The 25,662-nt window shown below is 34.7% G+C and overlaps 1 protein-coding gene across 4 annotated transcripts; it reads right to left on the reverse strand.

Annotated features, from left to right (window-relative positions):
• Nucleotides 1-45: 45 nt before the first annotated feature.
• On the reverse strand, nucleotides 46-15,555 carry LOC103844142 (zinc transporter 5). 4 transcript variants are annotated; one of them, XR_004452462.1, is made up of 7 exons: nucleotides 14,811-15,515; nucleotides 8,371-8,480; nucleotides 7,550-7,699; nucleotides 5,538-6,830; nucleotides 5,125-5,315; nucleotides 4,876-4,959; nucleotides 60-4,572 (listed from the first exon to the last, which is right to left on the reverse strand). XR_004452462.1 is itself a non-coding variant. In XM_018655755.2 (5 exons), the coding sequence occupies exons 1-4, from the start codon at nucleotides 15,313-15,315 to the stop codon at nucleotides 5,157-5,159; spliced, it is 924 nt and encodes a 307-aa protein (XP_018511271.1). In that variant the 5' UTR covers nucleotides 15,316-15,555; the 3' UTR covers nucleotides 4,711-4,959; nucleotides 5,125-5,156. The 4 variants fall into 4 exon arrangements, 2 of the variants coding, with proteins under 2 accessions (XP_018511273.1, XP_018511271.1); XR_004452463.1 differs by lacking the exon at nucleotides 5,538-6,830 and having other exon boundaries at nucleotides 46-4,572; nucleotides 14,811-15,555; XM_018655755.2 differs by lacking the exons at nucleotides 60-4,572; nucleotides 5,538-6,830 and having other exon boundaries at nucleotides 4,711-4,959; nucleotides 14,811-15,555.
• Between the last annotated feature and the right edge of the window lie 10,107 nt (nucleotides 15,556-25,662).

Here is a 25,662-nt window from a genome sequence, read left to right on the forward strand (position 1 = left end):
CACCTTCATATATGACGATCTCATCTTCAACAATAAACAAATAAATGTGTTATCAAAAGTTGTTCACAAATAGAAAATAATATTTAGCCACGTATATAATTCAATTTTAGTTGAATGATTGCGTAAAATGAGGGATATGTTTTGTTGGTGATTCCGAGATCCAATCTATTGACTATACAAGTATTGATAATGGCCCAAATCTCACACTTACAAACTATGAAATTAAAGTTACTAAGCCCAAAAATGGAGGTCCAATATACCGCTCCAAGCCACCGCCTTAAGTGATAGGCAAACAGCCACGCATCGTTCATGCAGTTATCCTCTTGACCACGCGCTGCTGCCTGGTGAGAAAAAGCTAACACAACTTCGCCGGTAGATCCTCGATTTACCATGGCTTTGTTGCCGGCCCACCAATCTTCACCTGTAAAGGGATGCACCTTCTCTTTGATCGCCTTCCTCGCTCATCATCAACCTTCAACAGCTGGCTGTGATGAGAGCGTTCACGGCTCCAGTGAAGGTAATTGGAAGAACTTCGCCGCCCCACTCAGGATTGACGGAAAGCAAACACGATATTGCCCTCTTCAAACTCGGTCGACCTAGTTGAGTAGAGATCAGATGGAGTTAAGTGATGCTTAGAGAGCTACCCGAGAATCCAATCTGATAGATTGGAAATTTATTTCTCGACTCAAACAAAAGAAAAATAAAAACCATTGAAGAACGGTTCTGTTTGAATCGAAACAGACAACAAAAAAAGTACAAACTCGCTAAGCGAAAGATAAAATCCGACCAAGCATAGATCGCTTGACCAGAACTAAAACAGAAAAAAAAAAGATCTGATCTGAAAGATTAAAAGATTTCACAAAAGGTTTAGTCTCCTCTCTTTCTCCGTGAAAAATAGATGTGAGAGAACAGAGAGAAGAGAGAGATTTATAGATTTGAATGTGAACGGTTACAGATAATACACTGTTTCAGATATACATAGGAAATATAATAAATAAAAAATTAGGGATTACGATAAATTAATTATACATCTTATTTAATTGTAAAGAAAAATTGAATAGTTGCAGGTCCCACTTAACTCAATTTTGTCGACGTGTACAGTTTTAGAAGAGAACAGCAATTCATCTATTATTACTAGAGCCATTTTTCGCGCTACGCGCAGATTACATATTTTAAATTTGTTTTATTTATATATAAAAATTTAGTAATATATTATTTCTAACTAAATTTGGAACAGTTTATTTGTTACCAATTTAAATTGAATATTGTGTAATATTTCCAAATTTTAATTTGGGTTTATTTTTTTCAATTGTATCATAGAATTTATGTTCATGTAAAACATATTTAAACTATATGTAAAATAACACAATTAACATAACAAATACGATGAAAATAAACTGAGTTTTTTTTATAATTATTTTAATGTAATCATTTTGTATTCTTTATTTTTTCAAATTTATATTTGATGCTAATAAATTTTACAAATTTATCAGTGGTAGTTGTATATACATTTTGGGTCATTTTAGTTAAAATATTAAAATTTGATCACACAAATAATACATGGGAACAAATTATAATATAGTTTTGAATTTGTTATACTTAGTTTTTGATCTATTTGGATTTAAACATATGGGTTTGTTTCCAAAGTTTAATATACTATCTAATATTAACTTTATATTTAATGTTTCTCTATTTTTATTTAGTAAAGAGAGAATTTTATTCTTAGAGATTTCTTCCATATAATACAGAAGTTTTTATTTCATAACCAACTTTTTTTTTTTTGATGAAATTTTTCATAACCAACTTTGTTATATCAATTAAATACAAATAGATAGATGTCTTTGCTCAAAAGAGCTTGCAAAAAAAACATTTTGGGACATAGAATACTTTGGAGACGGAGCTGCATTGGTTCTTCTTTTCGGCTTCCTTGTAATTGACTTGAAAATTAACCGTCATTGTACCAATGTTTTTCTTGCACAATTCCGCATGAACCGAATAGAAATCAGAATTCACATCTGGTCTCAGCATTATCCATGATTCAGTTCCTGAGAAGGGATTCCATGTTAATAAACCCATGCAAACCAAATTGAACCAAATAAACTAAAGTTCTCAGCTTTAACAACTTGATGAATACTTTGTCCTGCAGTCCAGAGCTTAGTTATGTCACGGCTTTAAGTAAATTCCAGTGGTTAAGAACTATTACCATCTGCAACAAACAGAAACCGTCTACGCTGATGGATCAATAGACGTCTGGAATATATAAATAACACAAAATTCAGTTACTAAGCTCACGTTTTGAACGAACATGATGAAACTAAGATTGTAAAGTTTTTTATCTAATTACTTGTAAATGTGATAGAATTTAGCTTATTAACGTCTGGATCAGAGTTTTTCCGAAGGACAAAACAACAATGGTTTTGGATATATGTCCGTACAGCAATCTCCATGCAAGAGCTGTCCGTAGAGCATTCTCCATGCAAGAGCTGTCCGGAACAGAACATAATAAGCACAACACTCCATGTCCTATGGTTGCTGATATAATTTAAGTTACATTAACAGAGGCTGTTGGTATCCGACAGCAAGCAGCTGTGAATTTCATAGCCAGTTCTGTCCAAATAACCCTTTACCATCCATAACAAAGCTCAAATCAAGAACCGCCACAAAGAATCTGTGCTCATCTGATCTCTATGCAAGCAATCTCTATGCAAGCAAGCATGGAACTAACCGATACAGGAAGCATTAACTCCTAAAACACAGAAAATGGTAAAACATGTTAAACAGTTGCAGAGACACCATCATAATTTGATGCAATGCGGCTTTAGGAGAATGCTCATCGGATCTGATATCACACGGTTCAAAATTCGTATTCCTAGTGAAATAACATGCAGAATCAACATTTTATCTAACTTAGGTACATATACAACCCTTGGAAAACTCACCTCAAAGTGCTATAATGATCCTGAAAATCCTTGCGGTCTTAAGTATGATTACATTTTTAATATTATATTTGCTAAGAAAATAAAAGAAGATGCACTTTTTCACTTCTCAATTAAACTCAAAGAAGATGCATGTCTCCTAGCTATCGTCTGTGCAGTTTATAAATAGACCATGATTATGAAAAGACCATTCGAGTTCAAATCTAGAAGACAACCTTATACAAAATGGAAAAAGCCCACCTATACATGAAGCTATGCTCATGACTATACCAATCAAAAGAAACTACAAATGCTTTTTTTGTAAAAAGTATTGGTGTCGAAAGTGGATCGATGGTAGCAGGTTGAAGTTGAGTACAGCAGTGGAATCCTAAATTCATAAATAGTTGTGAAACACTTAGAAATGCAAAAAAAAAAAAAAAAAAAAGAACAATGATCACCAACTCCACTCTATATATAAGAAAGAATAGCATTTTTTCAACAATAGAAAGAAATCACCTCTACCATTTCTCATTAGTTTCAAACCTGGAAGCCCTCTGTAGTTGCAGAAGACATGGTTTTTTCAATAGCTGGTGTTACTGCACGTTCTATGGCTGGAACAATTGCAGAAGACATGGTTTCTTCCTTGCCTTCGACTTTTCACCACTTCACCTAAATCCACAAAAACATTAGAAATCATAATTAATGAGACAAAATCTTGAGATAGACCACCAAACCTGCTATTTTAGGTGTCACAACTTATCATCATACGCTAAGCTTCCAAACTTCAGATTACTTGTCTCCCTTTGTGATCCATCTCCCTACTGATATCTTGATGATGACCTTGAACATAAGTGTAACAGTGTCTGATTGGTCCTCAAAACTAAGTTCAATGCACACTTATCAGTCAAACCTCAAGCTCCAAATTCAATCTCCCTTCATCATATAGACCCACTGAAAAAAACGTAAAAACTTAAATAAATCACATAAGGTCATAGTTTTAGCTTCTGAAACGCAGAAGAAGATGCTATAGTTTAAACAAAAAAAATTAAATCATCAAAACACCTATGAGAAAGATGATGTACAATCCATTGATCAAAGCTGATTGTATTACAAAAAAATTGATCATTAGACAAAAGGTAAGATACAAAATCAGAACTTTTGATGGGAAAAATTAAAGAATCAGACATATAACAGCTACGGATCCAAGTATTGTACAGGTCACTGATGTCCAAGTTGTCAAGATTGGTATCAAATCTTTCAACAACGCTTTTAGAGTTTCTGATAAGTTACTCTCCGCTCTTCTCATTGTCTACAATCTTCATTCTTGAAGGTTTCCCCTAGACTGTGAATCTCTGCTTCGTAAGGCCAAATGCTCTCGCTTAGCTCCAATCACTTCATCAGCCTGCATATACAGAGCATCCGCAAGGGTCGTGGCAACTGCTACTTCTGACTTAGCCATTTTCTCATCCTTCCCAAAGCTGGAAGACACAACGGTTGCTCCTGCGACAGCAGTAACAGATGCATCCACACCAGCTACAAAGACAGCAGCGTTAATCTGAGCCTTGTGTGCTCGAGTCTCCTATTTCTTCTTCTCCAGTGAACTGTTGCTTGCTCGTCAAAACTGTTGCATAGCAAGTCCTACCTCTGGAAATCATTCCTGCAAACAGATAATGGTTAGAATCTTTTGTTTCACCGAAGAAAATATAAAACATTTGTGTTACAATTAATTAAAATTTTAATGGGCACTCATATTCAAACAACCAAAGCTTATTTACTCGTATAGGAGAATCAGTGATACACAAAAGCCTTCAGTGAAACTCAAGCGTATAATAATACAAAAGATAATGAGAAATTTGAACATATTAAGCAACTACGCCAAATACTTATACCTTTTCAAGTGAGTTGGCTAAGCTATGAGGAATGTGTCTCAAAAATAGATTTCCTCTCATTACCAGATTACCTTTGACACATATAGATCTGTGTTGAGACAGTATCGGAAGGTGGTGAAACAGTTGACATTCAAGGTGGGTGGCATGAGTGTTAACTGAAACACATGTGTAAAAAAGCCAAATCAACAAACAGGTTCAATATTTATCATTCGACAGAGTTTGAATACAGATCTCGTTACTGTGTTTTGAAGCAAGCTTATGAGTTTCAACGCCATAAACAGTTTTTAGATAGCTGTTTATGAGTTTCAAGAACAGAATACCTTAACATCGACGAAGATCATGTAGACTCCCATCAACTCCCCATCGCGTTTGAAGTTTTTTGGCTTTCCAGAATCTGAGCAACCACACCTCGGTGGAAGAACACTGGCCGGCCTTCAAGTTCAAGTCGGCAAGTAGAACAGAGACTGACGCTCGTCAGAAGATGTGTGGGACTGGGACTGAAGGTCGGATGCTTTGAAGTGTAATTGAAAACAAATATACATTAACAAATGAAAACAAAATCAATAAACGAAACCAAAAGCATCTAAAGCTTTCTAAACATACAGCACCAAAATCATCTTACATTAACAAATAAAAACTAAATCAATAAACGGTAGAAAATCATTCCACAGTAATAAAAGTTTCAAAAGTTATTAGGATTTTTAGGGATGATGTTCACGGGATGAAGCCTCACCTATTTATAGTTGAAGAACCACCGTCTGGAAGAAATGGAAGATGAGTGGGTCAAAGAAGTTAAGACAGTTGTTAATGACAATGAATCAATGCATCCCGTAACGGTTCTAGGACCACTCAAGCAAAACGATACGAAGGCATCTAGATTCAGAGATTCGTCACAGAACCCTCCCGGATCTCCATTGTCGGCTGAACTGATCAGAGCTCAAAGAAGGGGATGAACCCTAGATGTCGATGATTTCTAGGGTGGTGAAATCGTCTGAGAACGCAGACGAGCTGTTTTGGTGTCGGAGATCGAAGAATAGGCCAAACCCTAAAACGGCGTGTTGTGTTGTTCATAAATAATGTACATGCCATATTGGGCTTCACCTCATTAACCAAAACAAACAATAAATTGCAGAAGCCCAATTTCATCAATAGAAAATGACATGGAAGAAACAGACAACCTGATTGGTCGATTATAAATGCCCACGTGGACACTCCCCTTGATCAGATTATCCTCCTTTTACTTATTGTATGTATGATATAGATTTAATTTCGTTTGATCTTTTGATCTAACTAATCAGCTAGCTGTCAGTTATTATAAGGTAATTTGAACTTTGAAGAATTGAACATAAACTCCATTAAATATGATTATTTTTCTCAGTTTAAAGATATATACTTTCGTTTTCAATTAAAATTTTCTTTTAGGCAAAAAAAGGAGTGATTTTCTAATAAATTTAACATTATTATCAAAAGAAAAATTCTAAGAAGTTTTCCCTATTAAAGCAAAAGGTTATCATACATTTTATTAATACACTTTATTACCTTATCTTTTTAACTAACAGACTACACCTGAAATTTTGTTTACAAATATACATTAACACTATAAAACAGCATTTTTTGGTAAAAGAAGTACAGAAATCTAAATCGATATTTATTAGGAAACATCTCGTATTAACAAACAATAAACTATAAGCGTAATGGGTTTTTTTTTTGGTTGCTAATTTTAAGCCCATTTAGCTAAAAGTGACATAATTCCAGCACCGATAAGAAGAGAGATATGGGCCATAATTCGAAGCCCAGTGTTAGATTGCATCTTAGGGTGCATAAAATCAGCTGCGAGAAAATCTACGAGAGACATATAGATGAGGATCCCTGCGGATGCAGCATTAAGCACTCCTTGAACTATCAGAGCCGTCTGGCTCGACTCATTATAAGAGCTTGCTATTCCCATTCCAACTGCTATTCCGATTGGTGTCGTTACAGAAAAAAATATCGACATTATTGTTATCGACATACAATTAAATTTCCCCTGCGATATATATATATGTACGTTAGCTAGTTGACGTATTCAATTATGTATAAAGTGTGAAGAACCATAAACATAAAATTTATGTCAAATATGTGTGTAACGAGTTGAAAAAAAGCTGTCACTAGTCACTTTTGAAATCTTGCAAGCGGAGAAGAGTCAAGGAAGCCGCAAATACGGACGACACACAAATAAGAGAAAATTCAACGATAAGTTCAATGAGTACTGCTAATCAGCAAAAAAACAACAACGAATATTATACCCAGGGCGCCTTAACATTGTTATGGCCCTCGGACAAAAATTTTTCTTTTACTTTCTAAAATTTATATTGAAATAATATTTAAACTATTTTTAAAATTTAATCAGTAATATTTTGTATATTTTGTGATGAAAATAAATCTACATGTATATCAAATATTTTTGGACTCTTTTCAATTTTATTTATAATATTTTATATAAAATTATAATTTTTTTTATAAAATTAAATCCCTTGACTATTAATATACGGGAGACACGGTTTAGATCCGGAGCGGTCGGCACTGCTTGTCCCCCTCCTCAGCCGGCCCTGATTATACCTTTTCTAATATTATACACTTTACTGTAGAGCTTAATTAACCCGTAAAGAATATTATACACTTTACGGTATACTGATCTTAATGCATGTTTTAACTAGAAAGAAAACAAATTATGGAGAAGAAAAAACGAAGGAAGAGTATAGGTACCTGAGCGATGCAACCACCAAGGCCAAGACCTTCGAAGCATTGATGAAACATTAAAGCAGCAAAGAGAGCTTTGGCAGTGTCTGGACTTTGTGATGCTCCCAGTGATATTCCTATTACCACTGAGTGTACGATTATTCCCACCTCCAACACCTATTGTATTTTTTTTGTAGATAATAATAGTAATTAGCTTCACTTTTACCTAAAAACAAACCCAGCTACATGAGACATAAAAAAAAAGCTAGGAATCTATGGAATCTCCATCCGAGAATTACGTAAAGAGTTGGAAAAGGGAAGCAAACGCATGTGGCTTCATATGGACCCTTGTATATCATTGTTTTATGCTAAGTTTCATACACACGAAAAGATTCCATATTATTATCTTTTATCAAATTTCAGGCTTTCCCGACATTTAGGTTGGCTTCACTTTTATTCTAATATAGAATAGATTAAAGGTACAAACTGTATTAAAAGTTATTTTCTGGAATCAATCTCCTATATTAAGAGTAAGAGTTGATTTCTCTTTGGCTTTATCCTAGCAGTCAAATTTCTCCGAGAATCATTTAATGCCAGGACCCAAAAAAAACTATGCATTAAAATTTAAAACCCATACTATATAACATAAAGATTACATATTAAGATTATATATTAATATTTTCATCTTCTTTTTTTCTGCTAAAGGATTATTAATATTTTCATCTTCATGTATATACTAAAAGATAAACGAAGATAATCAATCATGTTTTATAAAAATCCAAACTCGAACCCTCGTCCATCAATAACGAAAATAAAAAACCAAAATATGATTAAACTATTTAATTTACCTGGGCCACAACTCGAGTACGGTGAAGCTGAACCTCGGATTCACCAGAATCTACACCGACAATTCCGTGCGCGTGACCATGAGCATGCACGTGCAACCCGAGCACGTCTCTGTTGGAACTCGTTTTTGACAAAGTGGTGCGGACCAATTTTCCTATAAGTTTTTCGATGGAGACGTCTGTCGGAAGAACAGAAATTTGGACACGATGTAATCGTCACCATAAACACTATGAGTTAGTGTATTTGTTGGTCAAAATCAGAGTTGTGTTGAATGAGAAATGGAGGTCCAAAGTGAGTAACTTGCAAAGCTTATAAAGCTTTAAATTTGACTAAGTATAAAATATTTAGCAAATTGATCACTTTGGATGTTTGGGTTTGAATTTGAAATTGATTTTGTTGGTTGGACAATATGTCAATTAACTTAACCATTCAAATTTTATTTATGATGATCTTTTATGTTTTATTGGAACATAGAAATGCAAACCCATAAGAATTATATTTGGCTTGCTTGGTCAAACCATTTATTAATTTGGTCACTAACGTGAGTAATGGAGAATCAATTCTCATTATTCCATTAGTTAACTCCAAGATCACATAACGTACATTTTGACTTTTCAAGTTATAAAACAATACGTGAAATGTGAAACTCTCAGAAATACGAACAAAACAAATCAATCCCTCATATTTTTTTTATCTTTCTCTTTGATTCTCTTTTGAGTCTGAGAGTATACACAAAACTAGTTTCGCCAGGCTTCTGATAGAGTGACGCAAATCAGAAGATTTTTGCAGTTGTATCTTGGGACTCATTACGTTATCAAACCGTCGCACTACGGGACGTATTTTGAGTTAAGGAAAGAGATAATATCTCGCCTCTGCAGTTGTATCATCCTTTTCTTAATCTTTGGTATACTTTTATCAATTTTATTCTTTACAATATTCAGCTCTCCGTAGTTTATGTAATACGGTCTTATCAGTCTTAACTCAAAATATCCGTTTATTGCTTTGCACTAACCGGACTGATTATTGTATAAGTTTTTTGTTTAAGAACAGGTTGATTGATATTTTCTAAAAAGGTGTTGGAATCGGAATTGGGCTCCGATTGCTCTCGGTGTCAGCGTTAAAGTCATATTCTTGGTCTAACGTTTTTATTTTGCAGGATCTATTGATATTTCTGCAATTTACGCTTCTGTGTTGATATTTCTAAACGGGATTTCAATCAGATTTGGTTAAAAGTCTTAAGTATATAAATCGTTTTCTTTAACCTCGTCGCTTTCTTTTGTTTAACGTCAAGCTAAAAAGAAAAAAAGGAAAAAAAAATTTACTGCTGTCTTTTTATTTGTCAAAGGTTGATTTGCGTAGTGGTTCAATTATTTGGTTTACCCGGTTTACGTTCCTGGTTTAATTTAATTTCCAATCAGCAATCAATCGTTTCTTTGTTTTTTGATATTATCATTTGCTTATCGTTGCTAGTGGCAAAGTAAGTAATATTATTTTATTTATAAGTTGACTTTTAAATATCTTGGGTCTGTGTGTTTGATTAGACGTTCAATTGATTTGTTATTACGTTAAAATTTGATCGTTTGCGTAACGTTAAGGTCTCAGAATTTATTTTTCTGTTTTTTTTTTAAATTGAACAAATCGGATATTTTTTCAAATTGTTGAACTTATTTGTGAGTGTTATTGAAATAAACTAATTTGTATCTTAGTCTTTGTGAGCAGATTTGAAAATCAAGGATGAGTTACAACACAAATATATCAATCTTTGATAGATCAAATGGTGTGATCGGCAATGGATTGAATGAGTCGACGCCTCAAATTAAGTTTGAGAGTGGTCTGCCATTTATGATTCCATTTGCTATAAAAACTGAGATGTCTGCTGAAACTAATCAGAGCATTCAGATTGAAAATGACATGTGTGCTATGGTCACAGAAGTCAATACGTTTGAAAATAATTCAAAAGACTGGTGGTATGACACAGGTGCCACCACTCACATATGCATTGATAAAAACATGTTTTGTACTTATCAAAAATGCAATGATGAGGAGCGGTTGTTAATGAGTAACACCAGCTCGTCTATTATTGAAGGTTGTGGCGAAGTGAAACTTGCACTAACTTTTGGACAAGAGATAATTCTCAAAAATGTGAAATATGTCCCAGATATGCGAAAGAATCTTATTTCCGGTTCGCTATTAAGCAAAGCTGGATTTGTAGTAACTTTCGAGTCTGATAAACTTGTCCTAAAGAAAAATGATATTTTCTTGGGCAAAGGATTTGTTGAGGATGGACTGGTCAAAATGTGTATTAAGACAGTCTTATTCGCAGATGAACCAAATGCTTATTTGGTTGAACCGTTCAAAGTTTGGCATGAAAGATTGGGGCATGTAAATTATAAATCTGTTCAAAGATTGATTAATTTAAACCTAATTCCGAAATGCAAATTGAGCAAAGAGAAATGTGAAGTATGTGTACAAGCAAAACTCACAAAAACTCCATTCCCTCATGTTGAGAGAACAACTGAGCCTCTTGGTCTAATTCATACAGATTTGTGTGATTTAAAATTTGTTCAAACTAGAAATGGAAAAAAATATTTTGTGACTTTCATAGATGATTGTACAAAATATTGTTATGTCTATTTGCTAAGAAGCAAAGATGAAGCCTTGGAAAAATTCAAGGAATATAAACTCGAGGTTGAAAACCAACTCGATAGAACTATAAAGATAGTTCGAAGTGATAGAGGAGGCGAGTATGATGGACCATTTGATGTGTTCTGTAAAGAGCATGGCATTATTCATCAAACCACCGCTCCCTATTCACCTGAATCTAACGGAGTTGCGGAGCGTAAAAACCGAACTCTTAAAGAGATGATGAATGCGATGTTGCAGGAATCTGGGTTAGCCCAGAACATGTGGGGGGAAGCTTTGCTTACCACAAATTATATCCTCAACAAAATACCAAACAAAGTCACTGGTAAAACACCATATGAACTTTGGAAAGGTGTTGTACCTTCGTACAAATACTTGAAAGTGTGGGGGTGCCTTGCAAAAGTAGCAGTACCACCTCCCAAGAAGGTTTCAATCGGACCTAAAACCGTGGATTGTATTTTCATCGGATATGCCCATAATAGTGGTGCTTATCGATTTTTTGGTAGATAAATCAGATGTACCAGATATTCATGTTAATACAATTATGGAATCAAGGAATGCATCTTTCTTTGAACACGTGTTTCCGTGTAAGAATAGAGATAATCCTAAAAGAACTCATGAAGTAAGAGATGCAAACATCTTTACAAATGAGGCAAGTACTTCTGGCACATCTTTTGATGATGCAGAAATATTTGCAGATGAACCTAGACGCAGCAAAAGAGCTCGTAAGGAAAAATCTTATGGTGAAGATTTCTTTATGGTCTTTCTTCTTGAGAATGAACCAAGAAGTTTCGCTGAAGCTATGTCTTCACCAGACGCTGATTTATGGAAGGAAGCTTTCAATAGTGAAATCGACTCCATTATGCAAAATCATACATATTATTTGACCGATTTGCCCCAAGGGTTTAAGGCCCTAGGGTGTAGATGGATTTGCAAAAGAAAGTTGAATATTGATGGCTCAACTGATAAGTACAAGTGTAGACTTGTGGTGCAAGGTTTCCGGCAAAAAGAAGGCTTGGATTTCTTTGACACCTATTCTCCGGTAACGAGAATAACTTCAATCAGAATGCTGATTGCAATTGCAGCATTGAGAAACCTAGAAATCCATCAGATGGATGTCAAAACTGCCTTTCTAAATGGTGATTTAGAGGAGGAGATTTATATGCAACAACCTGAAGGGTTGGTTGTCCCAGGACAAGAACACAAAGTCTGTCGACTAGTAAAATCATTGTATGGACTTAAGCAAGCTCCAAAACAATGGCATGAAAAATTTGACAATGTTATGATGTCAAATGGTTTCAGCATTAATGAATGTGACAAGTGTATATACTTTAAAAATACACCACATGGATATGTATTGCTTGGCTTGTATGTAGATGACATGCTCATTATTGGTAGCAATAAAGACATGGTCAGTCAAACAAAGAACATGCTAAGTAGCAAGTTCGAAATGAAAGATATGGGACTAGCTGATGTTATCCTAGGGATTAAGATCTTTCGCAATTCCGAAGGAATCATCTTGTCTCAAACTCATTATGCTGAAAAGATACTTGAGAGGTTTAAATCCTACTCAAAAGGAAAGGCAAAAACTCCTGTAGACCCTAGGTTTCACTTGACAAAACATTCGGGTGAAGCAGTGTTACAGTCAGAGTATGCTCGTGTCATCGGAAGTTTGATGTACTTGACAAATTGTACTAGACCTGATTTAGCACATGCAGTCAATGTACTGAGTCGCTACACGAGTAATCCAGGGCATAACCACTGGAATGCCATAACAAGAGTATTAGACTATGTACGTCATACTAAAACTTATGGGCTGACCTATGGTAAAGAACCAGCAGTTTTGGAAGGATACAGTGATGCCAACTGGATTTCCGACTCCAAAAACTCTAAATCCACGAGTGGATATGTTTTTACACTTGGTGGTGCCGCAGTTTCTTGGAAGTCTTCCAAACAAACTCTCTTGGCCAGATCGACCATGGAATCTGAGTTCATAGCTTTAGATAAAGCTGCAGAAGAAGCAGAGTGGCTTCGAAATTTTTTGGAAGATATTCCTATGTGGGATAAACCAGTGTCGGCATTACGTATACATTGTGATAGCCAAGCGGCAATAGGCCGGGCACTGAGCAGTTTGTATAATGGTAAATCTCGTCATATAAGAAGACGTCATAAAACCATTAGACACTTGATCTCAACTGGTGTAATAACGATTGATTACATCAGAACAAATGAAAACCTTGCGGATCCATTTACTAAAGGTTTGTCACGAGATCAAGTAGAAAAATCATCAAGAGGAATGGGTTTAAAGCCTGTGAACTAAGATGAGGTTTGGCGGTAACTCTACCTAATTGACTGGAGATCCCAAGAAATAGGTTCAAGGAGACAACTAAGTCAAACTAAATCTGCTCAAAGCACTGTCAGACTTCGGTCTATACCCAGTTCTTAGGATGATTAAACAGTGCTACATGTAAGGAATATAGGATAAGCATTAGCTTTTAATGATTTGTGTCCATTGTTTTGAGATATGAATGGAGTAGTACATGATACTCCTCTAAACAAAACTAATGGCAAATCACCTTGTGAGTGTGAAATGGGGCCGTTTCTAGGAGAATGAAGGAAAGGCTATATTCTCCAAGTTCACTCATGATTACCAAGAATGTTCACGGCCAAAATGAACACAATAGAGAAATTAGTTTTGTGAGAGAATGAAACTGTGTTATAGCTATTGTCTCGGTTTACACCAAAGTCCGGGGGGTTCAAGACATCATGGCCACCTCCTGTTCGAGTAAATCCGATAGCTATTAACAATGACTGGTTCAAGGCTGAAAAATTGCTACCAACTCATCATGCAGTGGATTTTTCGCTTATACTCTCAAAAGTCTTTTTCTTTCTTGAGTCATGTGTATAGAGTCATTTCTATTCATGTGGGGGATTGTTGGAACTCGTTTTTGACAAAGTGGTGCGGACCAATTTTCCTATAAGTTTTTCGATGGAGACGTCTGTCGGAAGAACAGAAATTTGGACACGATGTAATCGTCACCATAAACACTATGAGTTAGTGTATTTGTTGGTCAAAATCAGAGTTGTGTTGAATGAGAAATGGAGGTCCAAAGTGAGTAACTTGCAAAGCTTATAAAGCTTTAAATTTGACTAAGTATAAAATATTTAGCAAATTGATCACTTTGGATGTTTGGGTTTGAATTTGAAATTGATTTTGTTGGTTGGACAATATGTCAATTAACTTAACCATTCAAATTTTATTTATGATGATCTTTTATGTTTTATTGGAACATAGAAATGCAAACCCATAAGAATTATATTTGGCTTGCTTGGTCAAACCATTTATTAATTTGGTCACTAACGTGAGTAATGGAGAATCAATTCTCATTATTCCATTAGTTAACTCCAAGATCACATAACGTACATTTTGACTTTTCAAGTTATAAAACAATACGTGAAATGTGAAACTCTCAGAAATACGAACAAAACAAATCAATCCCTCATATTTTTTTTATCTTTCTCTTTGATTCTCTTTTGAGTCTGAGAGTATACACAAAACTAGTTTCGCCAGGCTTCTGATAGAGTGACGCAAATCAGAAGATTTTTGCAGTTGTATCTTGGGACTCATTACGTTATCAAACCGTCGCACTACGGGACGTATTTTGAGTTAAGGAAAGAGATAATATCTCGCCTCTGCAGTTGTATCATCCTTTTCTTAATCTTTGGTATACTTTTATCAATTTTATTCTTTACAATATTCAGCTCTCCGTATTTTATGTAATACGGTCTTATCAGTCTCCACCACCACCGCCACCGATTTGCTCTTCACCATCACCGATCTTCTTAGACGTCTTATTATGCAATCTATGAAAATATGACGTGGCAAAAGAGTCAACGGAGAGGGTTAAAATCGCTGCGACCATCGCAATGAACCCAGTGAACGGAAACTCCCAAGCTTCTCCTTTCAGACAAGGTGACGTAAGCTTCTCGTAGCCTTCAGGCAGCACGTGCATAAACCCCGTGGCCAAAATTACTCCTGCGGCGAAGGCTTTTGTCACGAAGAAGAAGTTCGTCTCCGGTCTTAACGACGGAAAGAAGTTTCCTAGCAACGGAAAGAGAACGCCAATAACTCCGGCGACGAGAACGGAAGGTATGGCAGCGATCTTGTATTTCCTGGCTCCCGCTTTGTTCCCTTCGTCTTCTTCGTGTGAACACTCGCACTTAGACTCGCCAGCAGATACGGTGAGGAGGAGAGAGATGAGGAAAAAGAAGAGTAAGAGCTTGACGTTATGTGTGATTCTCATCGTATCAATTAGGGTTTCACAAAGGTGTTGAGTTGTGTCCCTTGATAATGGCGAGAGAAATGGCTGAATAAAGAAAAAAGAGTGGTCAAGAGATCATGTAGAGTCTATATCTCAAAATGTGTGTATATATAATAACAGATAAATATTAACAAGCGATATTCCAATGGAAAACTTATTTATTTAAAAAACTTGTTAAATAACAGTATATCTTTATTTACCTTCTGTCTTTATATGATCTTAATTTTAGGTGGCATGCACATATATGGTTATTTCCGCATTTTTTTTTATTTTGTGATCAAAAAGTTAGTTATACAAGGAAAATGATACTTTTCTTTTCAAAAAAAAAAACTCTGTAATAGTTTTAACTATCTTTAATATATTAATTCTATAATCATATTGTTTGAAGCTACCTTTCTATTTTTTTCACTGACTCCAGTTTAAAAATAAAAGAATACCTATTATTCGCAACATTGGTTCATCATGACTAACTGGCAATGGCCCATGTCATCTGTGTTAAAAACTTAAAATTAACTAAAATATATTATAAAATTGAGAAGAAAAGGGTTCATCGTACAAATTATTCTTAACTCAGATTATTTTATATCGAAGAAATTTGGGGTTTTTGCCAAAACTAACCCACAACTTGATTTTAATCCCAAACCTATACCCAAACTTGAATCAAATGCAAAACTAACCTAAAAGCCTAGTGAAATTACAGCTCAGCCCCTTGTGACCAAACAAAAAAAACAGAAGCCATTTTTACGAATATAGCCCCAGTAAATCGTCTGAGTCGTCTGAGATGTTGGAAGTCGTCTGGACGACTGAAGTGTAAGTCGTCTGGTACCAGTTTATTTTAAAAATAATTTATAAATCTTGTAAAAAAATATTTTGATGCGTAAAAAATAAAAATCAAGTAATTATAAACAGTTTTAACTAATATAAATTAAGATATGATAAAATTGATTTGTTTTGAAGATAGATGAGTTAAAGTAGTGAATCATGAAATACTTTGGTTTAGGAGTTTGGCAAACATATGTTGTAGTATTGTATGTATTGTTAGGGTTAGATTTTGGAAAACTAAAATATTTTTTTCAAAAATTAGTTTTCACCTATATGTGTTTATTTTTGTGTATAGTAAACACTTTTCAAGTTTGATTTGGTTTTATGAAGTATTTAATTAGATAATTAAGTTTAGGGGTTATGTTTAGGGTGTGGACGACTTATATTTCAGTCGTCTGTTGAATAATCTACCCGGACGACGTATATTTCAGTCGTCCAGACGACTTACTTGTAAGTCGTCCAGACGACTTACAAGTAAGTCGTCTGGGAAGTCTTCTATTTTAGTTTCCCGCTAAAAATATTTAATTTCCCGCTAAAAATAGTAAACTCTTCTGGACGACTTACATGTAAGTCGTCTGTTTTAATTTCTTCACCAGACGACTGAAATGTAAGTCGTCCAGGAAGTCGTCTGAGTCAAAAATATTTAATCTAATTGGATTTTTTGTCTCCCTATAAAAAGAAAAATTTACACATTCTCTCTCCTCCTCTCAAATGGCTGCAACAAAAATGTAATGTTCATCATTATAAAACTCTCCAACCTCTCTCTAATCTCTTTGACTTGAAAACACCAAACTTTATATGAATTTTTCAGTTTTGTCTCATGTATTTCTTACTAATCTATTTCTTTTGCAGGTTTTTAATCAAATGGTACTCATCTTCCACTAATTTAGAGGTAGATCTATTAATTTTAGATATGTATTTTTGTGTGTTCTATAAATGTAGATTTATCTAATCTTCCACTCATTTTCTCTATTTTTAAGTCATTTGAACGTTTTTGGATATGCAGGTTTTTCAGATCTGGATTTGATGTGCAGGTTTTTCAGATCTGGAAGACTTCTCGGACGACTTACCTGTTAGTCGTCTGGAAGTCGTCTGGAAGTCGTTTGGACTTCTTGGAAGTCTTCTGACAAAGTCGTCTGGACTTCCAGAAAGTCGTCTGGACTTCCAGGAAGTCGTCTGGACTTCCAGGAAGTCGTCTGGACTTCTAGAAAGTCGTCTGGACTTCTAGGAAGTCGTCTGGATTTTTCTGAGCGTTTTGGTAAGTTCTTATGTCTGATTTTTCTTCATTTGGTAACTTCTTGTTGTATAAAGTTCTTACTTTTTTCCCAAACTAAAACTCTCCAAACCCACTCTAATCTCTTTGACTTGAAAACACCAAACTTTATATGAATTTTTCAATTTTGTCTCATGTCTTTGTTACTAATCTATTTTTTTTTGCAGGTTTTTAATTAGATGGTACTCATCTTCCACTAATTTAAAGGTAGATCTTTTATTTTTAGATATGTAATTTTGTGTGTTCTGTAAAGGTAGATTTATCTAATCTTCCATTCATTTTTTCTGTTTTTAAGCCATTTGAACGTTTTTGAATATGCAGGTTTTCCAGATCTGGATTTAATATGCAGGTTTTTCAGATCTGGAAGACTTCTGGGACGACTTACTTGTTAGTCGTCTGGAAGTCGTCTGGAAGTCGTCTGGACTTCCTAAAAGTCGTCTGGATTTCCTGTAAAGTCGTCTGAAAGTCGTCTGAACTTCCTAAAAGTCTTCTGACAAAGTCGTCTGAACTTCCTGAAAGTCGTCTGGACTTCTTAGAAGTCGTCTGGACTTCTTAAAAGTTGTCTGGTCTTGTCTACTCAAGTGGAATCCAAGCTTGTCTTTGTAGATGAATGATCTATAATAGTTTTGTTTGTGGTCTGTTTTGTGAATTGCATGTATACTCTTTTAGTTGTGAATTTTTTGTAAAATCAGTAATAATGTTTTCCAAGATGTATTAAATGTGCTAACAATGTGTTTACACATTTACAAATCAATGAAATAATAGACTTCAGTAGCCTTTTTCTTATCTTTGGATCTCTCATATGCAATAATAAACTCCAATGGCCTTTTTTTCATCTTAATAAACAAGAATGTTGGTAAGAGATGGAAACAAATAATAGTAACTAGTCAAAACATATCATATTTTTTATAAGTTTGCATTGAAAAACTTAGTAAAATTTAGTAAAACTAAGGGAGAGAACATATTTTGTAAATATGAGTTTTACATATCTTGAAGTTACTTATCACTCTTAAAAATACAAGTTATTCAAAAACTAATGTAGAAGACTTAAAAACTAGTGGAGAAGACGCGGACGACTTCAATCTAAGTTGTCTAGACGACTAAACTATATGTCGTCTGGTCAACGCAGAGGTTATTTTTGCAATTGACTTTGAAATCTGTTATTTCGGACGACTGAAAGTTAAGTCGTCTACTATTGTTTGGTTAAAAAAAAAACTCCAAAAAAGCTAGACGACTTACATTTCAGTCGTCAGAGGTTAGTTTTGCATTTGACTGGATTATTTCAGAAGTTTGACTTTTTGGACGACTTACATTTCAGTCGTCTAGTGAAAATTAAAATAATAATAATTTTTTTAAAAGTAGACGACTTACAGTTAAGTCGTCATAGGTTAGTTTTGCAATTGAAAAAAAAAACTTCAAGATTTAATTATATACAGACGACTTATAATTCAGTCGTCCACGAGACGACTGAAATGTAAGTCGTCCAGGATTTACGAGGTTTGACCAGAATCTCGGAAAAAAGTCCTAGACGACTTACAATTAAGTCGTCTGGTGGACGACTGAATTATAAGTCGTCTGTGTATAATTAAATCTTGAAGTTTTTTTTTTTCAATTGCAAAACTAACCTATGACTACTTAATTGTAAGTCGTTTACTTTAAAAAAAATATTATTATTTTAATTTTCGCCAGACGACTGAAATGTAAGTCGTCTGGGGAAGTCAAACTTCTGAAATTATCCAGTCAAATGCAAAACTAACCTATGACGACTGAAATGTAAGTCGTCTAGGTTCTTTGGAATTTTTTTTGAAACCAAACAATAGTAGACGACTTAACTTTCAGTCGTCTCAGGTTACAGATTTCAAAGTCAATTGCAAAAATAACCTCTGCGTTGACCAGACGACTTCCAGGTAAGTCGTCTACAGCCAGACGACTGAAAGGTAAGTCGTCTACAGCGAGACGACTTCCCTAGTAAGTCGTCTGACGAACAGATCTGGAAAAAAACTCGATGTCATACCTTAAATTGGTGAGATAAGTTCCTTAGCATACATAAGGCTTCTCCAAGCACACAGAATCACAAACGAAAGTCACCCACCCATAATCGTTAGCTTCTATGACTTTATGAACCATAAAAATTTTAGAATCAAAATCTTGGGTTTTTTTAGCTCATTGTGGAGAGAAAGTGAGAGATATGTTGTGTTTAGTTCACAAGAATGGAAAAAGAAGAAGGGTAAATCGATTTTGGGAGCATTAAGAGCTTCAAATTGGTTGTTCATGGTGGTTGTGGTATTGATGACAATGGCAATCTTGTAATTACTTGAAGATGATGAGGGTGAGAGAGTAAAAATGTCATTTTCGAAAAAAAAAATAAAAAAAAAATTGATGGCATTTTCGTAAATTATATGAACTTGTGGGGTGAATAGGGCAAAACCAATTTTCAAAAAAAAAAAGGTTAGTTTTGTGTTTGACTTTAAGTTGTAGGTCAATTTTGCAAAAATCCCAAGAAATTTCCAGGCCAAAATATCCGTATAGTTAACATCTGAAAAACCAAAAACATATTTCTCCTTTTATAGAAAGACTATGCCACACCACTCATCAGAGTGAAGAACACTATTAAAAATCAAATATTTCGGACGTTGTACAAAATTGCATATTGTTGATAGCTACTTCAAGTAGTAAATTTTTTTTCCGAAAAAGGGTAAATTCAAGTAGCAAAATTAAATAAAACAAATACGCAACGCAGTTTTTGTGTCCAGGTCCTGGATATATAACATAATTTTGTTTTCTTGCTGTGAAAAGCGAGAGAGACTCCGTGGAAACATGCTACGTGTTATTTTTTTTTAAACACCACTAGATCATGATTAACTCGGGTTTTTAAGATGAGATTCTTAGCCGAAGCTAAGAACCGTTTCTAGTTTTTACTAAGAAAATCTAAGAATCATCTCTTAAATAAAAGATATAAAAACTGGTTTTTAGCTGAAAATATATAAAAAAAAATATCAAATCATGAGTTAAAATTCTAAATCAAGAACCCGAATTAATCGTGCTCAACTACGTTTTCTTTAAAACTGTTTTCCTCGTGAATTATTTTAATATTATTAAAGCTACTACTATAGTAGTATTAAAATAAACTAAAGAGCTTTACTCTTTTCACGTCTAGGTTATGTCGTGAGAATGTCGACATAAAATGAAGGAAACAAGTTGACTACTTTGTTTCATTAAGCATGTGTCAAAGTCAAACGGCTCAAACCTCTAATAATGTCGATATTATTAGTCCATCAGTCTTTCATACTATTTCTTAAGTATTATTTTAATAATTTCCAACAAAATCTTTATTTTCTCTACGACACCAAAGTCTTTTTATCTTGTTACTTTTGTAGTGTACGCTTGAAAATAGAAATTGAAGAAAAGATATTGCAATAATCATAATAGCGAGATCTGAATTTATTAAAGGAAAATTCTAAAAAAGTTTGACAAGATAATCCAATATATATGAAAATATTAAAAGATCTATTTTTAGTGGAGGGGAGTATTAAATATTGGTAACGGATGTTTTGAGGATTAAACAGGTTATCAAGGTGAGTTTGCACGTTTGAAAATGAAAGAATGAAAGAATGAAAAAATGAACTAGATAATTTCGTGACGTCACTACGCATGTTTACCATATCGAGTGTAACACCTACCGAACATTTCAAACTTTTTTTTTCTTTTTTTCAAACATTCAATCTTAAAATCTACGGATCCAACGTAGCTGCTCACACAAGTCGACTCAATCCAGAAGTATATATATCCAGGGTTTTGAGACTTAAATCACGAAACGCACACAACAAAGAATTTACATGAGATATACTGTCTCGTAAACCAAGAGCACAGAAAATGACGAATCTTGTTTCCCACGGAACTCTCGAAATCAACTGCGATAGTTTTCTTTTGTAGGAATAGATGTAGTATTAAACGAAACTGAATTATTGCATTTATGAAGTGTGAATATTTTACATGTGGATCTCAGCTATATGCTAAACTTTTACAAAGAAATAAAAAGTATGGATTTGATTTGAGGGACATTTTCTACCAATAAAAACGATAATATCCACTCACTGCTTTCCCATTTTTATTTCAGTGTCAAATTAATTATTTATTTTGACTCAGTTTTTTTTTTTTAATTTCTTTTGACATACATACATGCCAAGATGACTATTTTTCTGGCCAACGACACAACAAGATAATTTATTGTTCAACTCTTTGAAATGTAAATATATATAGATATACAAGCAAACGATTTTCTTGAAACTTTTTTGTATTCATTTATAAAGCAATACTGAAGTATGAAGAGAACAAAAACCTTTTATTAATTAAAATTTCGAGTTGTGAAATGGTCCACACACCACTCCGAATGAGATTGATTCTTGAAGAAAAAACAAAATGACTTTGATTCTTCGGTACACTGCTTCGTTTCACATTACAAAATACTTCCTCTAACACCGACGTTACGTTGTCTTAGAGGGTTAAATCACAATAATCAACTGTAGGAAGACGACCCTCTACCTAGTCTCTGACGTGACCATTATTTATTTTGTAGTGTTGAGCGGTTGGGACTTATGTTGAATATGACAACACAATTAATGAATTTATATCCAAAGTTTTGTATACACAAAGATCAGTGAAGATAAGACTGGTCATGTAAAAATCCCCTCGTAATTTGAAGATATATGCAATATATACTTTGACTTACACAAATGTCTAATTGTAATACTTGCAATTGCATGCATTTGATCCATTTTAAACGCCTATCTGGGATACTAATATCTTATGAACACACAGAATGAGTATTACGGAGACTTAATGTCATAATGCTCAACCATTCAAACTCGAATCTATGCTAGACCAGAAGAATTGCGTATATGAACGCCCAACCAACCGTCTGTAAAGAAAGCGGTAGGAAATTATTGTATGGGCCGCACAAAGAATCAATTTGACTTTTCCTTTGTGATATAGTCAATAGTCCTTCATTAAAACCTTGCTTTATTCTGGTTTAGTTTCAAAGTTTTGAAGTTGGGTTTTAACGACTTTTGTTCAAAATATCTATATCTAAAGGACAATAATAACACCAGGTAGCAAATGCACATGACAAGTTCACATATACGACCAAGAATCTTGGATTTTAAAAAAAAAAATGCCAAAAGAGTCAAAATTACAATAAGTGCTTATTTATGCACATAGACATTGGTGTAGATCGGTTGATCACATACATTGAGTGAGACAAGAGAAAAAGAAAAGATGCAAAACGAATACTGCATTTGAATTTTCAATTGCGCGAGCTACGAAGGAGATAACAAAATAGTCATGAACAAAATAGTCATGAACAAACTAGTATGACGTATTGACCAGAGAGTCACAAACCACACACGAACCATTTGAAACATAGAAGCATTTGACTGCTAAAGGCATAAAAAGGACGAGTACTAGTAGTAACCAGTAATCACTATGCACTAACCTATTCAGTAATAACCTAAAATTTGTTCCTCTAGTTACTTTTTGATCGTTGTTGCACCTTTTATACGGCATTATGTTGCTCTTCAATCTCGTGATAGTACTCTTTAACAACTAGTGGAACAGCTTATCACGTGGAAGAGTTGTTAAAAGGTGAGGTCTTGGGTTCGAGCAACGCCAAACGCATCAATAACCTAGGAGGAGTCAGTGAAGGCTCACATGTGAGGGGTTGATAAAGATATTTCTATGTTAAGTCAAATCAATATAGTATTTAAGAGTCAATCCAATTCTAAGTGGTTTCAATGTAAAGAGAATACATGTTCATACTTAATCTAAGTGCACTCAGTGTAATGAAGTGATAAGGTTTAACTAGCAAGACTCTAAAATAACAAATTAACAAACTTTCAAGCAATGGGATAAAGGAGGAATCATGGGTCTAGGAATTTGATTTCAAATGACTAAGATCCAATCTAAAATGGTAAGGTATCAATCAATATATTTCCTTAAGTCTAGACAACAATCCTAAACAAGTTCTTTGTCAAGATAAATGTTCATTTACTCTGATTGATCAAACATCAAATGCATTTGGTTTGTGTCAATCAAGCAATCATCAAGAAAATGTCATATAACTATCTAAACTTTCCTAATATCAAATGTCTTTGGTACGGCAAGCTAAGAGCAAGTTGAGTTGGCTCAGACATTTCATCGAACACTTTCCGGAGCAATGAAATGTCTAAAGTTCTAATCTAAAGAGGTCAACTCTAGACTAGCATTAAGAATACTCAGCAAGTAAGAAAACATATTAGTCTGACCCTAAACTCTAGATCTTCACTTAATCATCCTAATCATCCTAACCCATGAAACCAAAAAGAGTCCACTCACTAATCTTCATGATTAACCTTAAATCCATAATAGATTCAAAAGAAATCATGTTAAGAAGATAAGATAAACTCAAATTACTAAAGATTCAAACTTTCTCCAAAGTATCAATGTATTTTGACTTTTTGAGGGAGAAAAAAAAAAGATAAATCTCAAAATTATGTCTAAAAAGTATTTATAAAATTTCAAAAACGAGTGGGCCCAGTTCACAAATCTGAAAAGGCCCATAAAATAAGTAAAACTCGACCAATCAGAGTGTGGGAGCGGCTTCGTCATCCCGCTCCATGGACCGTGTGAGGCACAAGAACCTCCTCAGACCGCTGCACACGACCGCTCCACTACTTAGCTTCGAAGTTGATGCCCGTTGGAGGATACGAGCGGGTCGGTGATGTCGCAAGAGAAGCCCGCTCCAACTCATGCTCATGGTAGGGCGAGAGCACTATCTCGCAACGTGACCTCGCTCTAAGACGCGTCCGGTTTACAGCGACCTACACACCTCGATGCCACGAACACTTGAAGACTTCGATTGAGCTTGGATGATCACGCTCTCTCTGTGTACTGCGGCTTCACTTGGTCTCAGCGTAGCTTAGTTCGTGGTACCAAGTCACGCCACCGTGCTCTGTTCCTCATCCGTAACCGTCGTCCTCAGCCAAGCTTCGCTTTCTTCGTGAGTCTGTCCCGTCACACGATTCATCAGTTCATCTCCGTCGTGCTGCTCGTCGTCGCCGTCGGGATCGAGCTGGAGAAGATCTCCCATGGTGATTTCATAGAGTATTACAGAGTAGGTCCCTAAACTTCTAGTTCCTGACAAAACGCCCCACGACTTTGTAAATTGCAGAAATATCTTTTTGATTCAGCCCCAAACATTTTAATTGCACAGACCAGCCCTTTTCATAATTTCTCAATCAGTCCCTCGCCTTTTGATTGTTTCCAAATCAGCAAGAAAGTCTTGAATACACAAGAATGACCTCACATTTTGGCTCCAAACTTCCATTTGTGCAATCCAAACCCTAGAATATTCAAATGGACAAATGTATGCAATATATACACTTAAATGCAATCTAGAATGATCACAATGAACTAAATTATGAATCTAAAATTCATCAAAATCATTAGATATTAGAGATTAGGGTCGGTGTTCTGCAGAGCTGTGAACCTGTGGTCCACGAAACAGGTTGTCACATTGATCCTGTTCGAGCAGTTCTCTAGACTCTTTTTGCATTAACTTCTCTTGGCTTCGGTCTCTGATGGCAGTTCCCTAATACCTATACAAGTTATTTTATGGCAGATTAGTCGTGAATCGCGGAAAAGATAAAATAGTGGATTAAGTTAGGTTTTTTTAAGTTTTTTTTTTTTTTTTTTTGCAACCAGTTTTCTTAAGTTTCTACAAAGTTTTAAACTCACCATTTTATGGCAGCCTTCTTTAAACATTTCAAGGAATCTAGCTACCCAACGATCTGCATTCTCCACCCACTCATTACGAAACGTTTTAAAAGTTTGGATCTGGAAGATTGCTTAGTAAACCACATCAGCACTTAGAACTGACTCTAAACAAAACGAGATAGCCAGCAAGAACGAGTGATTGGAGATTATTACATTTAGTATGCCATATTCAAACACAAGAATCACAGCAAACTCACACACAGTACGTAAGAATAAAAAAAAAAAAAAACAGACTCATGATATTAATCTAACAAAGAAAGGTGAGAAAATACAAACCTTTCCCCCTATCTTTCTCTTGTTGTTCTTTAACCTTCTCCTAAAGTTTCTTCAACCTCATATTAACTCTAAGTCTCTTTTTTTTTTTTTTTTTTTTTTTTCTAAGTCTCTTTTCCTGTTGCTCTTGTGAGGTAATATTTTGTTTCTGA

The sequence above is a fragment of the Brassica rapa genome, chromosome A10 (assembly GCF_000309985.2).
Source record: "Brassica rapa cultivar Chiifu-401-42 chromosome A10, CAAS_Brap_v3.01, whole genome shotgun sequence".
Lineage (NCBI taxonomy): Eukaryota > Viridiplantae > Streptophyta > Magnoliopsida > Brassicales > Brassicaceae > Brassica > Brassica rapa.

Coding starts and splice junctions, on each gene's coding strand:
- LOC103844142 (XM_018655755.2), bottom strand. CDS start 15,315: ATGAGAATCACACATAACGTCAAGCTCTTACTCTTCTTTTTCCTCATC. Junction 8,481..14,810: donor AATCGGTGGCGGTGGTGGTG/GAGACTGATAAG, acceptor CGAGTTCCAACA/GAGACGTGCTCGGGTTGCAC. Junction 5,316..7,549: donor TTGGTGGTTGCATCGCTCAG/GTACCTATACTC, acceptor TACACTTCAAAG/CATCCGACCTTCAGTCCCAG.